Source organism: Rhinoderma darwinii, chromosome 11 (assembly GCF_050947455.1).
Source record: "Rhinoderma darwinii isolate aRhiDar2 chromosome 11, aRhiDar2.hap1, whole genome shotgun sequence".
In the NCBI taxonomy this organism is placed as follows: domain Eukaryota; kingdom Metazoa; phylum Chordata; class Amphibia; order Anura; family Rhinodermatidae; genus Rhinoderma; species Rhinoderma darwinii.
In genome coordinates, this window is record NC_134697.1 from 37605286 (window position 1) to 37619124 (window position 13839).

A 13839-nucleotide genomic window follows, 5' to 3' on the forward strand; every position below is an offset into this window, starting at 1 on the left:
TACACTTCTCCCCATTCATTTACACTGCAGTAGCGATATAGCTATATCGCTATCTGCAGCCACATAAACGCACTATAACGTTACTGCAGTGTCCTGACAATGAATATACATTACCTACAGCCAGGACGTGAAGTTTATTCACAATCCTGTCACTTCTGTAGCGTCTCTGATATTTACAGCAAGGCAAGCATAATCTCGTTTGAAATGACAGGTTACATCGCAATCTCACGAGATTACGCTTGCTGTGCTGTAGTGTCGCGATTGTATTAGCGAAGTGTCAGGATTCTGAATACACATCACGTCCTGGCTGGAGGTAATGTCTATTCATTGTCAGGACACTGCAGTAACGTTATAGTGTGTTTATGTGGCTGCACATAGTGATATAGCTATATCGCTATGTGCAGTGTAAATGAATGGAGAGAAGTGTATGACGCTGATTGGTCAGCGTCATACACTTCTCTCCAACGCCCAGTTGGTCAAAAAGTAAAACGCGCCCAGTTGTCCATTGAGACGCTCATTAGCATAAAGCTAATATAGGTTATAACTCCGTCAAAAATGAGTTTTTCTAAATAAAAACCACTGCTGTAACCTACATTACAGCGCCGATCACATCATGTACAATATAGGCCACTTATAATGTGGTGACAGAGCCTCTTTAAGCATGTGAACATAGCTCGAAGTTTATCAGTGTGATTGGTGCAACTTTGTAATTTTTATTTAATGAATTTTTTTTAAACTTTTTCAGATACAGCTGCTGTGTATGCAAAATACAAAGCAGCTGTATCTGAAAAGTAAAAATAACAAGTAATTACAAAGCTTCACCAATCACACTGATTTATAAAAAAAATAAGTAATAATAATTTTTCAAAGGTGTACACAGCCTTTTAAAGAGTACCTGTCAGCAGGTTGTTTATTTTATTTCTTTGTATACGGGACGTTATACTTGGGATCAAGGATACTCGATTGGGCGCTCGACCACTAACCTGGAAGTCCTGGCTCCGATCAAATGCCTATTAGTTACTCAGTGCAAAGCTGTTTTTTCAAATCCTAGTACGTGAGCCAAATTAAGTATGGTAAAGGACATTCTGCCACGTCACCCTTGAATCCTTATGATGGCATTCGCTTTTACATATAGTTGGCCAATGATTATAGTTTGCCAACATCATCTGGCTGTCCTGGTGATCCAACTTATTTGCCTGGGCAGCAGACCTTAGGAAATCTTGAAACTCTCCACTGTGTGAGTGTTATGGCTGAGCAGATTAGAAAAGCATGTAAACACTCTTATTTAGCGCCCTGTAGCTCATGCTGACTTCAGACTGGGAGTATTTCCCAACCGATACCTCCGACATATGCCACTATATAGGCACACAGTGGCATGCGTCGCCCATAGGCTTCCATTGTAAAAAATAAAAAGTATAACGTGCGGTGTACATTTTTTGCACAATGCCTCTGTTAAATAGTGTAGTCGAGCGCACCATTTCATACAGTAATAAGAAAGGGGGGACGGGACGGTGTAATGATGTAACCTGCCCAAGGACACTGGTATATAGTGGAGATACTTTCCAGGCATTTTGTCGCTGTTTAAAGTGCACCTGACTCGTGACTAGTTTAGAAAATCTATTTTCAGATAATTGTGAGTTTAAAGGGGGGGGGGGGATTCTCATTCAGGGTCCACCTGTATTAGCAGGAAGCATCTACAAAGTGTTTTTCGCATTACATGGACAGCCAACTGATTTCAATGGGAACTGTGTAATGCTTCACTTTCATTGCAGTTCCACTTCTCCAAAGAAATGCCACCTTGTGGTCTCCAGATGTAGTACAAGGGAATGGAAATATTACAGTAAAAGTGTATATAAAAGTATCCCCCCCCCCCCCCACTTTAACTTTTTCATGTTTCAGTGTGTACTGTTGTATATGTTTTAATTAGGCTTTTTTTTACACTAATCAACAAAAAAGTCTTAAAGGTATTCCCACTATAGGAAGTTTTGACATATCACTAGGATAGAACCAATCCTCAGAATGAAGGGGTCCTAGGGCTAGGTAAGTCCGGCTTTATATGCTTCGATGATGCGTATGATTGAGGTGGTTTGACTGTAGCTCCTGATTGTGAAGGAAGCATACGACATCTTTACATGTGCCAGTTTATTCAATATTGTGATTTTGTTGAAATTGTAGCCCCAACGAAGAGTTAATAAAAGTCGACATGGGGCATGGCAACACCCTTTTTTTTTAATTTCAAGATCATCGAGCGATTTGTGTTTCCTCACAGCGATTTACTGACTTTATGATTAAATTGATAGCATTCCTAAAGATTTGCGATTGCAACTTGTGCGCATTACTGAAGTGTGTAGTGTCACCCTACGCGCTGCGGTCCTTCACGTATTCACTTGAATGGAGCGGCGTTGCAGTTCCTTACACAGCGGGTGGCCAGGAGCGCCAGTGAGAAGGAAAAATGCAGAAGAGTCCTTCGTTTTAGGGATCGGTTAGGTCCAATCTCTTAGACCCGTTGCTGCGCATAATGTAGGAATACCCTTTTAATGTCAAGGTCTAAACAAATCTCTAGAAAGTAATCTATATTTGCTAAACGCAACTATTATCACCTAAATCCTCAGTCAATTGGTTTTTGAAGTCCCATCATTGACCAAATGGAGCTTCACTAAGGGCAGCTGAGACATTTGAAGTGATTATAGTAATAACGCATGGCAAAAACACCATGAAAACAATAGAACGTTTAAAGTTCATTAAAAGTACCAGACCGGGTGAAAACTTCTCCGGGTCGTTAAATCCGTCAGAAAATGGAAAAAATATGGCAACGCAAAAATGGAGTTACTTCCTGGTTCCAGGTGCCTGCAGACTTATGCAGCTGGTGATACATTCTTTATTTGGTGAAGTTGCAGTCACTTCGTATAGAATGGACGCACAGAGCATTTGGAACAGGCTGTGATTTCTTAAATGAACCCCATGTATGACCCACCCCGCTCCTAAACTGTACTCCTCTCTCACACAAGAAATATTAGAGGGAGTGAGAGCTTTCTTTGGACAGAATAGTTTGCACCCTAAGGATAGGCTCAAAAACGCTGCGTAATTTCCGCAATAGAATTCTGTGCGGAAATTCTGCAGGATTTACAGTAGCAGCAGAGTGAATGAGATTTAGAAAATCTCGCCATCGCTGCAGAGAAAACCCGCACAAAAGTCGTGCAGAAAGTGTTCTGTTGTGCGTTTTTCCATTCCGCAGCGTGTCCATTGATGCTGTGTGTTCTGTGTGGAGATGCTGTGTGTTTGGCCCATAGACTTCGATGGGGAGCAGAAGTTCCGCAACAGATTTGCGGATTTTTTCAGCGGAAACGCAGTAAAAACAGCTGGAAATCCGCAGGGGCACATATACTTTTCTATAATTTTCAATCACTATTGACCCTGGTATCTTAGAGGTTAAATGGCCCGGGATTGATTGGTGTGATCTTCGTTCATGGGCGTTGTAGAGCGGTGTTGGCTGTAACATACAGCTGAGACTGACTTGAGTATGGAGCGGGCTCAGCCCGGGAGCCAGGTCCATACTCCCGCTTGTCGGCTGCGACGAACTGTCAGTTATGTTACATGTCACCAAGAGGCTAAAGGGGTATTCCCATTTCGGACATTTCACAGGTTCGAGTCACTCGACCCTGAGGCGTAGGGCGTGCAACTGGACTCCCACCAACAGGTGCTAGATCAGCAATCACCGCAAATTCATGTGCTCTTTAAAATAGCCGACGATGCAGAGTACCAGAATAGGAGGAATAATATGTGTTTGGGGTATCCTCTACATTACAGGCACTTCAAACCTTAATCCTACTCTACTGGGATTATTTAACTTCCTCCTGGACAAGCCTGTGGATGTGCCAATAGAAACTGACGGCTCCTTGCAACCTGCGGTTCCAACCAGACTAGGCCTCAGGATGTGGTTTGCTGCCTCCATTTCTGTTAAGTGAAAGAGGAAATAACTCGCCGGACTCGCAATAAAGGCACATTGGACATTGATGGTGCTTCAGTGCAGATCTCAACCGATTGTTCCCTAACTCCTCTAGCAAAGAGGAGAGACTAACAACCACTACAAGCAGTCTTATGTGAGGGGGCCTTGCCCTACTCCTGGGGATACCCTTCGAATGCAGTTATGCTGCGGCTCCTCCATATACCATATGTGCTCTCCTGCTGACCTGCCAGCGTTTATTTTGGCCCTGGTGCTGCTGCCTTCTGTTATGATCCCAGACTGGCCCCTCGTGCCTTTAATGCCACACCTGGGCTTTGGAAATGATAGACGGGGGCACATCCATGTGTCGGAGGCCCCAAGCCATGCCTGACTTCAATCAAGTGGGACCTTGAGGAGATTAGGGTCCCTTGCATTTTGGACTGATCTGGCCTACGCGCTGCATGGACCTGACTGACCTGCTTCCTAAGGCTGGGTTCACACGACCTATTTTCAGACGTATTGGAGGCGTTTTACGCCTCGAATTACGTCTGAAAAAACGGCTCCAATACGTCGGCAAACATCTGCCCATTACTTTCAATGGGCTTTACGATGTGCTGTGCCGACGACCTGTCATTTTACGCGTCGCTGTCAAAAGACGGCTCGTAAAATTACAGCCTCGTCAAAAGAAGTGCAGGACACTTCTTGGGACGTTTTTGGAGCAGTTTTCTCATAGACTCCAATAAAAACAACTCCAAAAACGGCTGTAAAACACGCTGCGAAAAACGCGAGTTGCTCAAAAAAATGTCTGAAAATCAGGGGCTGTTTTCCCTTGAAAACAGCTCCGTAGTTTCAGACATTTTTTGTTAAGCGTGTGAACATACTCTAACTCTGAGACCGTCATGAGGACTCATTTGGGCTGGTACTGACCTGTCTCATAGGTTTAAATATATGACCTGTTATCCTGCCTCGGGGGTTTCCAGGGTCTGCTTGGCCCTGGTGTATTGATACGTCATTGTTGCGGGTACATATTTTTCTATGCTAGAGGGGCGAGACCTCGTATACAGATGCCCAATCATACTCACTTGGATGTGAGGCCCCCACTGATACTTCCCCTCTGTATAATTAATAGTACTAGATACAACTAAAATGGCACTCCATACCGATATGTGGCATTGATATTTCATCCTCCGATTACCCTTTGCTGCCCGATTAATGCCTGTATATGCCCTATGGTCTGGGATGGTCTAGTTTTATATTGCCCTATTTCATGTGGGTCTTTTAGAGCCCTGCCACCTACATGAACAACCCCCCATATCTTGGAGTACGACATACCATCTATATTGTTCATGGTGCCAGGTTACACTACATGGGTTACTGCCTTCTTCGAGAGTTTAACCACCTGCCGAATAGTTAGAGAATCGCCATGATGCATCTCTTTACATATGTCACTGAGCTGTGACCGCGCCATCAGCACCGGGTGACGGCTGTGCTATACTGCTGACCTCTCTGCAATGCCCGAGATCAGCGATAACTCCGATTCCGGTTGTTTAACCTCTTTGAGGCCTAAAAAATGTTAACAGAGGGAAGGGGGCTCCGGCTGTTTCCTCATTGGCACTCCGTGATAAAATCGTGGGGTGCCGATAGTTGCCATGGCCTAACAGGACTTTATGCCTATTAGGCTGTGCCAAAAGTACGGAATCATAGATTGCCTGTCAGTTTTACACTGACAGGCAATAAGGCATAGGTATACCAAAGCATTATGAAGCGATAAACAGATCGCATTACGAGGTATCACCACGATCGTAACGAACCATATAATAAAGTTAACACATTATTTTAACCGCACGTTGACCGGGGTAAAAATAAAAACAAAACTGATAAAACAATATATGATAATTTTTTTGGGGGGGGGGGATGGGGAAAAAAAAAAAGCAATTCCAAGTTAACCAAAAGTTTATATGTACCCCAAATAGCTTCTAGTAAGATGACTCAAAATACCAGCCCAAGACTACATCGACTGTAATTTTATTGTCTGCTTAATTACATTTTTGTGTTGTAACACTAAGATATTTAGAAAGTATATAAGTATAATAAATACATAAATGATATATAATAATAGAAATAAATAATAATGAAAGCCGGTGCAGGGGCAGAAGGGCGGTGCTGCAGGGACAGCCAATCAGAGGCTTGCTTACATTATGTACCTCTGAACTCCAGAGCGACAAGTGGAGTGCGATTGGTCGCTGTGGGCAGCGCTATTCTTTGGGCTGATTTTCTGTCATACCCCGTGAGGATAAGCTGCAGGCAGCTGTTTTGTCGTCCGTGCAGCGCCTGGATCCGTGGTACAGGCGGTGTGTGCCCACTGCAGGTACAGGAATGTACTCCATCCTAGAATACAGGGGACTACGCGATGAGGCTGCGTGTGGATATTGCCGATCACAAAGGGGCAAAGCATCTCACGGTAAGTCCCGCTGCCACTCGTTATAAGAGCGCTGTAGTCAAACTACTTCTGGGTTGGGGATTTTCTGTTTAATTAAATACATTACCTAGAACAATATTTCTTGCCCTTATCCAAAATGGCGTTTTGGACTACATCCACTTTTGGTGACATTTTTTTAAATGGAGCGCTGACATTTATGTTGGACGGAAAGTTTTTTGCCAATAGTAAAGATGGCGGCTTTGGTTCACACGGTAAGGGCAGTGCGCATGCGTGCAGCCGGCTGTGCTTACGGTCTGGAAGAGGGAGGAAGATGGCGTCTGCCGGCGGGGCAGCGCTGAGTATCCTGGAGTACTTTGGTGGGGAGGATGGGAATCGATGCGGGTATTGTAAGAGCGAAGCTGGAAACCTCTCCCATGGTGAGGAGTTGCGTGTTGTGCTTGTCATTGAATGTGGATATAAGTTAGGTGTGTCATGTCATTAGCCCAGTACCTCTCATAGGATGACAGCTGCTTGGCATCATCGTTATAGCATGGCTCCTTGTATTTATTCTATCATACTCAACGTAAGGGTGTCACGTGATGTGCCATTCAAATTATGCAACTTTATTGTTTTGATTTTTTCCAAAAATAATTCAGTGGAGCTGTTTCATGGCCATCAAGTTTGTCTGTAATTTCGATTGAATGTGAACGCTGCTTGTTCACGTCATCTATGCAAAAAAATTCAGCATGTTCAGATTTCTTGCAACTGTCGGGTCACGGAAACCTGCGAGTTGCGAAGCGACTACATTCACTTTAATTACATTCAAAACCGGGGTGCACAGCAATCTTTGGCCGCGCGACCCGTGTTGCAGGCAAAGTCGCCGTGTAGCCCTAGCCTAAATGTGTAGTCATTACCCTACATATGACCCTAATCTTTTGCCTGGACAGTTGACCCTGGTTTCTGGGACGCCCATCATTCTTTATAATGGCAGTGCCCCACACCTGAGGCGGCTGTATTTGTTCTGTCATTCTCTAACACAGTCAGGATTTGCTCTAGGCCAAATACCCCATTCACATGCATTGCACGGTACTTTAGTTGTGGATTCTGCACCGAATACCTGCAACTAATCCACTCCGTGCACAAAAAGTAAAATCTGAATACAAATATACATCAAAATCCCCATAGGTTTTCTCTGCAATAGTTAAATATCTGTTTTGTGTACACATGGCTGAAAACCGTGCTATTAGAGGTTGTACAGGGATGGAAAACAGCGCCACACCTGCCCATGGTTTGTGTCGGGTATTGCAGCTCAGCTCCCCTGAAGTGAATGCAATACCACACACAACCCATGAATAGGTGCTGGTGTTGAAAGAATGCAGTCATGTTTTTCTAATCCTCTACAACCCCTTTAAAAATATGGCAGAAAAATGTTTTACCGTATGTTGTGAAATAGGAGAATGTTAGCTAAAAAACCAAAACTTCTCAAGTTGCGATGTGCTCATGTGAACAAGACTTTAAGCAGATTTCACAGGAAATGTCCAAGGGGAGTAAAGGCGGACGCAGCAGTTCTGTGGGAATTGTAAACTACAATGAATAAAGGGCTGGCTGAGGAGAGAGCGGATGTCATGTACTTTATAGTCCTTATTGCTATTGTGTTTGCTTGGGACATGCTCTGGTCCTGAATGGACTAGGGTAGGCAATATAGATTGTATTTTTCATTGCTGGCTATTCTAGCAACCACAGATCTGCTTGCCGGTCACTCTGGGGTCCCTTTACACGGGTACGATCAATGTGACTGCTCGTTGATCTGCGCTCGTTTGCTCCTTTCACAAGGAGCTATGATTGGTTATGTTTGGGGATGAGCGATTGTTACTATGATCGCTCGTCTTCATGCATTTCCATCATGTCGGCAGCACATCTCCCGGTTTACACAGAGCGATGTGCTGCCGACGATGATAATATTTAACTTTTTTAAAACAACACGATCAGCAGATGAACAGGCGTTTGCCCGTTCATCTGCTGATCATTGCCCTGTTTACACAGGGCAATGACTGGGAACTAGTGTTTATGTGAACGCCGGTTTGCCGATCATTGGCCAGTGTAAAACGCGTCGCTCTGTGCTTGTGTGTTTTCACGCCCGCTAGCTGGGATTTTGTTGACTAGTTCTAATATAAAGAAGGAAATAACTGCTATAGTTGGCAGCAATGACCTTTTTTTCTTTTTTTTAATATTGTTTTATTACGTTTTTTGTTTTTTTTACAATAACTGGAGGCTCTGAGGCATGCATATAAACAGAAGACAATTTGCTTTCCGCTCACAAGGGTAACTCTTGGTGCTGTCTTGTTCGGGTACCATTGATGTAGGGCTGGGTGTCTATTAATTAACAAATATTTAGGCCACACCCCTTTTTATTTGCATTTTGCACCATTGAATTAATATTTCGTGAATATTAGAGCAGGGACCTTACGGCTCCTTGCTCTACCATTGGTTTTAACTGTATAATTGAAGTGCATAATTGAAGAAACTGAAATGACGTCGACTAATTGCGCTGAGTTTCGGTTTTTTTTTGTCGATTAATTGTCCAGCCCTACCTTGGAAGTGATTCTATGGCACAAGTGATTTTCCACGAGGCTGGTGCTTGGGATGGCAGCTATGTGCGCTGCATACCGTCATCACGTGGATCGTTTTGTTACAAGTGCATCAAATAGTTGTGTATATTCCATTGTATACAACCTAGTGCGTTTTAGTGCAGCCAGTTTAGCGCCTGTAAGATTAGTCTTGCTCACAAAGGTCTTCATGAATAAGATCTTGACTTCTATAGAGTCTGTTCTTCAAGCGTAATTTATTCCCATCAAACTAGTCTTAAGGGGGTTTTACACTTGGCGATTATCGGGCAAACGATTGTTCATATAACGCTCGTTGTTGATAATTGCCCTGTGTAAACAGAGCAGCGATCGGCAGATGAACGAGCAAGCACTCGATCATCTGCTGGTCGTATCGTTTAAAAAAAGTAAAATATTATCGTTGTCGGCAGCTCATCTCCCTGTGTAAACAGGGAGACGCGCTGCCGACGTGACAATAATGTATGGAGACGAGTGATAAGAGTAACGACCGCTCGTCCCCATCCATAGCTCCTTGTGACAGGAGCAAACGAGCGCCGATCTACGAGCTGTCTCGTTGATCGGCACTCGCTGCACAGGCCAAATTTGGCCTGTGTAATCGGGCCTTTACACTAGAGCTAGAGGAACCATGCAACTTTTCTAGTCCCTGTGCACCGATCCTGGATGTAATGTCTATGGTTTGTTGTTGCACCTCTTTTCACAACTTTTCAAAAATGGCTGTCGCCGGCCGTGCCCGTAATCACGAACCGTGAATACGGGCATGGCCGTGTGCATGAGGCCTTCGAGCCGTTAGACAGTTTAGTATTAATGTAGCCAGACAGCAAGAACTCCCATACCCAGCATTAGAAAATAACCCAAAAAGTGAGACACCAGTAGCAAATTTCTCAGTGTTTCAGCTTCCTGGCTCCTGGAATTTGTCCAGCATTAGTGCCGGATCCTGGATTTCTCTTTTTGTTATTAAAGGTTCTGTTCAGTAATGTTACGTTTTTTTTTGTTTCCCAGGAAAGCTGAGTGACAACTTTTATGACGACCATTACAGCTACTCCGCTTTCTCAGATTGTTAAATCTGTTATTGTTTAGTAATGTCTTCCCCCCCATATTGCAGCATTTCTAGGCAGATTTGCAGTTCATCATTCTAGAACCACCGGCGTACAGCTCATGTGGAAGCCGTATAATTTAATAACTATCCACCGAACAAGTGCACCTCTCCTGACACTTCTATAAGCGGCCATGTTTATTTCAGTGAGGAAACCTCTATCTCTCTCAGCAATGTAGAATTGGGCATTTCAAATCCAACATTCCCGATCCTTGACTTTGGAGACAGTCTGAGCCTCCTATACACATTCGTACGGACAGATTAAGAAATTGGATTGATGTTTTTGGATGACTAGACAGGACAACTTGTTTTTATCGACTTCCCTCATTTGAGTTGCACCATATAAGAAGTGTCCTACAACGTTGTCTTAAAGGGAGACTGTCATCAGAATGTCCACATTAAACTAGTGTCAGGGTATTGTAGAGGAGACTAACCTGTGCCTAGAGTGTAGTTTCAATTTGTGCGTACTGCGTTTTATTCTTGGCTGGCCATGACTCTTTATCTTTGCTTTCAGGCATGTGGGCGCACTCTCTGACCGTTCAAGATTACCAAGACCTGATAGACCGGGGATGGAGACGGTAAGAGGAAATCGTGTTTGTGGCCGCACCTGAAACGGTTGTCTTTTTTCTTCCCCCTGTATAATTAGTCTAGTTTGTCTTCCGTGGCTATGGCTTGGTTTCAGCTAGTCTGTGATTCCGGTCTTGGTGTACGTCATAATCTTCAGTATCTGACACATACATGGCCGTTCTCTTCTGACTTCTTCAGGTCTAGCCCCGAATAATGAATTCATGACTGATGTTCATTGTCTGGCCATGTGCTTAGACTATAGCCCAAACATCAAGACTACACTAGTTTCTCGAAAATCGCTAAAGCAACCTGCGTCGTCTTGAAATGTTGTGTTTTATAAGGTTTGTTTAATATATGCTAGGTTATAATTGTAGCAATATATTAGAGATGCCTAAATACAACATTGCTTTTACTCCATTAAAGAGGCTCTGTCACCAGATTTTGCAGCCCCTATCTGCTATTGCAGCAGATCGGCGCTGCAATGTAGATTACAGTAACGTTTTTATTTTTAAAAAACGAGCATTTTTGGCCAAGTTATGACCATTTTCGTATTTATGCAAATGAGGCTTGCAAAAGTACAACTGGGCGTGTTGAAAAGTAAAAGTACAAGTGGGCGTGTATTATGTGCGTACATCGGGGCGTGTTTACTACTTTTACTAGCTGGGCTTTCTGATGAGAAGTATCATCCACTTCTCTTCAGAACGCCCAGCTTCTGGCAGTGCAGATCTGTGACGTCACTCAAAGGTCCTGCATCGTGTCGGCCACATCGGCACCAGAGGCTACAGTTGATTCTGCAGCAGCATCAGCGTTTGCAGGTAAGTCGATGTAGCTACTTACCTGCAAACGCCGATGCTGCTGCAGAATCATCTGTAGCCTCTGGTGCCGACACGATGCAGGACCTGTGAGTGACGTCACAGATCTGCACTGTCAGAAGCTGGGCGTTGTGAAGAGAAGTGGATGACACTTCTATACACAACGCCCAGCTAGTAAAAGTAGTAAACACGCCCCGATGTACGCACATAATACACGCCCAGTTGTACTTTTACTTTTCAACATGCCCAGTTGTACTTTTGCAAGCCTCATTTGCATAAATACGAAAATGGTCATAACTTGGCCAAAAATGCTCGTTTTTTAAAAATAAAAACGTTACTGTAATCTACATTGCAGCGCCGATCTGCTGCAATAGCAGATAGGGGTTGCAAAATCTGGTGACAGAGCCTCTTTAAAGATAACATTTAAAGGGGTTTTCTGGGTTAAACATTTATCTGGGCACTTCATCTATTCTCCCTCCCACACCAATCTTGTAATTAACACAGGCCAATTATCGGGCAAACGACCATTCCCAGAATGCTCGTTCCAGATCATTGCCCAGTAAACAGGGCAACGGTCAGCCGATGAACGAGCCAAGTCTCATTCATCAGTGTATCTTATCGCTCATTCAGCAATAAATATTATTATTGGCAGCACATCTCCCTTTGTAAGCTACTGATATAATGGAAATGTATGGGAACGAGCGATTGTAGCACCGAACGCTCGACCCCAAACATGGCTCCTTCTGAAAGGAGCAAACGAGCGCAGATGTTCGAGCTGTTTTGTTGATCAGCGCTCGTTGGGCCTTGTAAGAGGACCCTTACTATTTCCAAAGTGCCCTGTTTCTTCGCACCCACCACGTGTCACGACACCTGTGACGTCACTTTTCCTTCGGCCTCTAGTGATGTGCCATATACCGATCACATGGACTAGGAGCAGATAGTCCTAGCCCAGTATACAACACGTCACTAGTGATATCCTTCCAAGGGCGTGTATCTTCACATGGGGGGAATGCCCATGCCCGGTCCCCGCTCTATGTACCACGCGTGCGTGGCTGATGCAGCAGAACTTGGCCTGCTGTCAAGTTGAGATTTATTAGCGCATGCGCTGATCTGTCTGATCCGTGTGGGAGTCCGGGAAATAAAGCCGGAAGCCGAAGTAAACAAAGCCCAGCAATGCATGTCAACAAACGGTGCAAAACAGGAACGCTATTGACGATAAATAACAAATTTTGTTACTGGAAAATGGTCAACAAGTTGTGTAAAGTTGGGTTGTCTTTATTTTATTGGGGGATTTCGGAAAACCCCTTTAAGGTATTGCATAACTCATTTTATTTTTTTTGTTGATGGGCCTGCAGTGCTAAAGCAAGGGATTTGTAATAATCCATGTTAAGCCTCCTGCTCATTGTCGTATTATGGCTCGTGCTGTATGCCTGTGCGATTCTGTGTCTGCCAAACCATGTCCTGATAATGTGCTGCTTAGGGTGGCCGTGCACATAGCGCGTGTGCGTAGGTGTTTCTGCACGTTCTTTTACAGCGAATTGCTGCTGTATTTTGCTCTGTCTTGTACAGGAGAAACGTATTGAAACCATGTACTTACCTGTACAATCCACACTGTGCAAAACATATGAAACCGCAGCGTTATTGGTCCATTATCGCGGCACGGTTGCCGTGTGTACGGGCACTTTTACTCAGATCTCTCTCTTGTAATGAGCCGTGGGCATGATCAGGACCGGTTTTCAATTTCTGGAAGTAAATAAGAATTTTTCCATCCACTGACTGCAAGAAAGGATCTTAAAAATGTTCCGGAAGTGAACTGCTCTGTATGTGCAATCACAATGTTAGAAAAAGAGAATAGTCTAATGCTCTACACGACGTGTTCCGCGTGCACGCACTTTCCTGTTGACATTTACTGTCGTGTAGAATGACTGTTCACAGAAAACCAGAAGGGGTTTGGCGTATTTGTCTGCTCTTTTATTTGGTCCTAAAATAGTTTGTAACGTTTGTTTGTAGGAGTGGGAAGTATGTGTACAAGCCACTAATGAGCCAGACCTGCTGTCCGCAGTACACTATAAGGTAAGATCGCTGCATGTTTAAGGTCAATGCTTTTAGGGACCTCAAACCAGGACGTTCTAGGAAATGTGGCGTCTTTTTCTCTTCTCAGTGACTGCAGTCATCCGGAGCAGGTTGGGATTTTGACATCTGTAACGTGCTTGAGAATTTACCCAAAACTGCAGCAGGAATAAACCCAAAAAATGAATTCACAATCTGCAGCTTAAATAAATAATACATTTTTTTTTTTATAAATTGCCCCTCCCCTCCAATTTTTTTGTTAGTGCACCTGTTAAGCTATATAAAAAATAATAGCACAACTATATAAGGCT

The 13839-nt window shown here is 43.8% G+C and overlaps 1 protein-coding gene across 12 annotated transcripts in view; it reads left to right on the plus strand.

The window, feature by feature from the left end:
- Positions 1-6154: 6154 nt before the first annotated feature.
- ATE1 (arginyltransferase 1) overlaps positions 6155-13839 on the plus strand; it is a 62868-nt gene continuing 55183 nt past the window's right edge. For 3 of the 12 annotated variants that reach the window (XM_075841109.1, XM_075841118.1, XM_075841117.1), the window contains exons 1-2: positions 6651-6799; positions 10594-10657. In XM_075841109.1, coding sequence (XP_075697224.1) covers positions 6694-6799; positions 10594-10657 — 170 coding nt within the window. In that variant the 5' untranslated portion in view covers positions 6651-6693. Of the gene's footprint in view, positions 6405-6650; positions 6800-7032; positions 7509-10593; positions 10658-13468; positions 13532-13839 lie in introns of those variants that run through there. The other 9 variants (XM_075841112.1, XM_075841113.1, XM_075841110.1 and 6 more) reach the window with 7 other exon arrangements.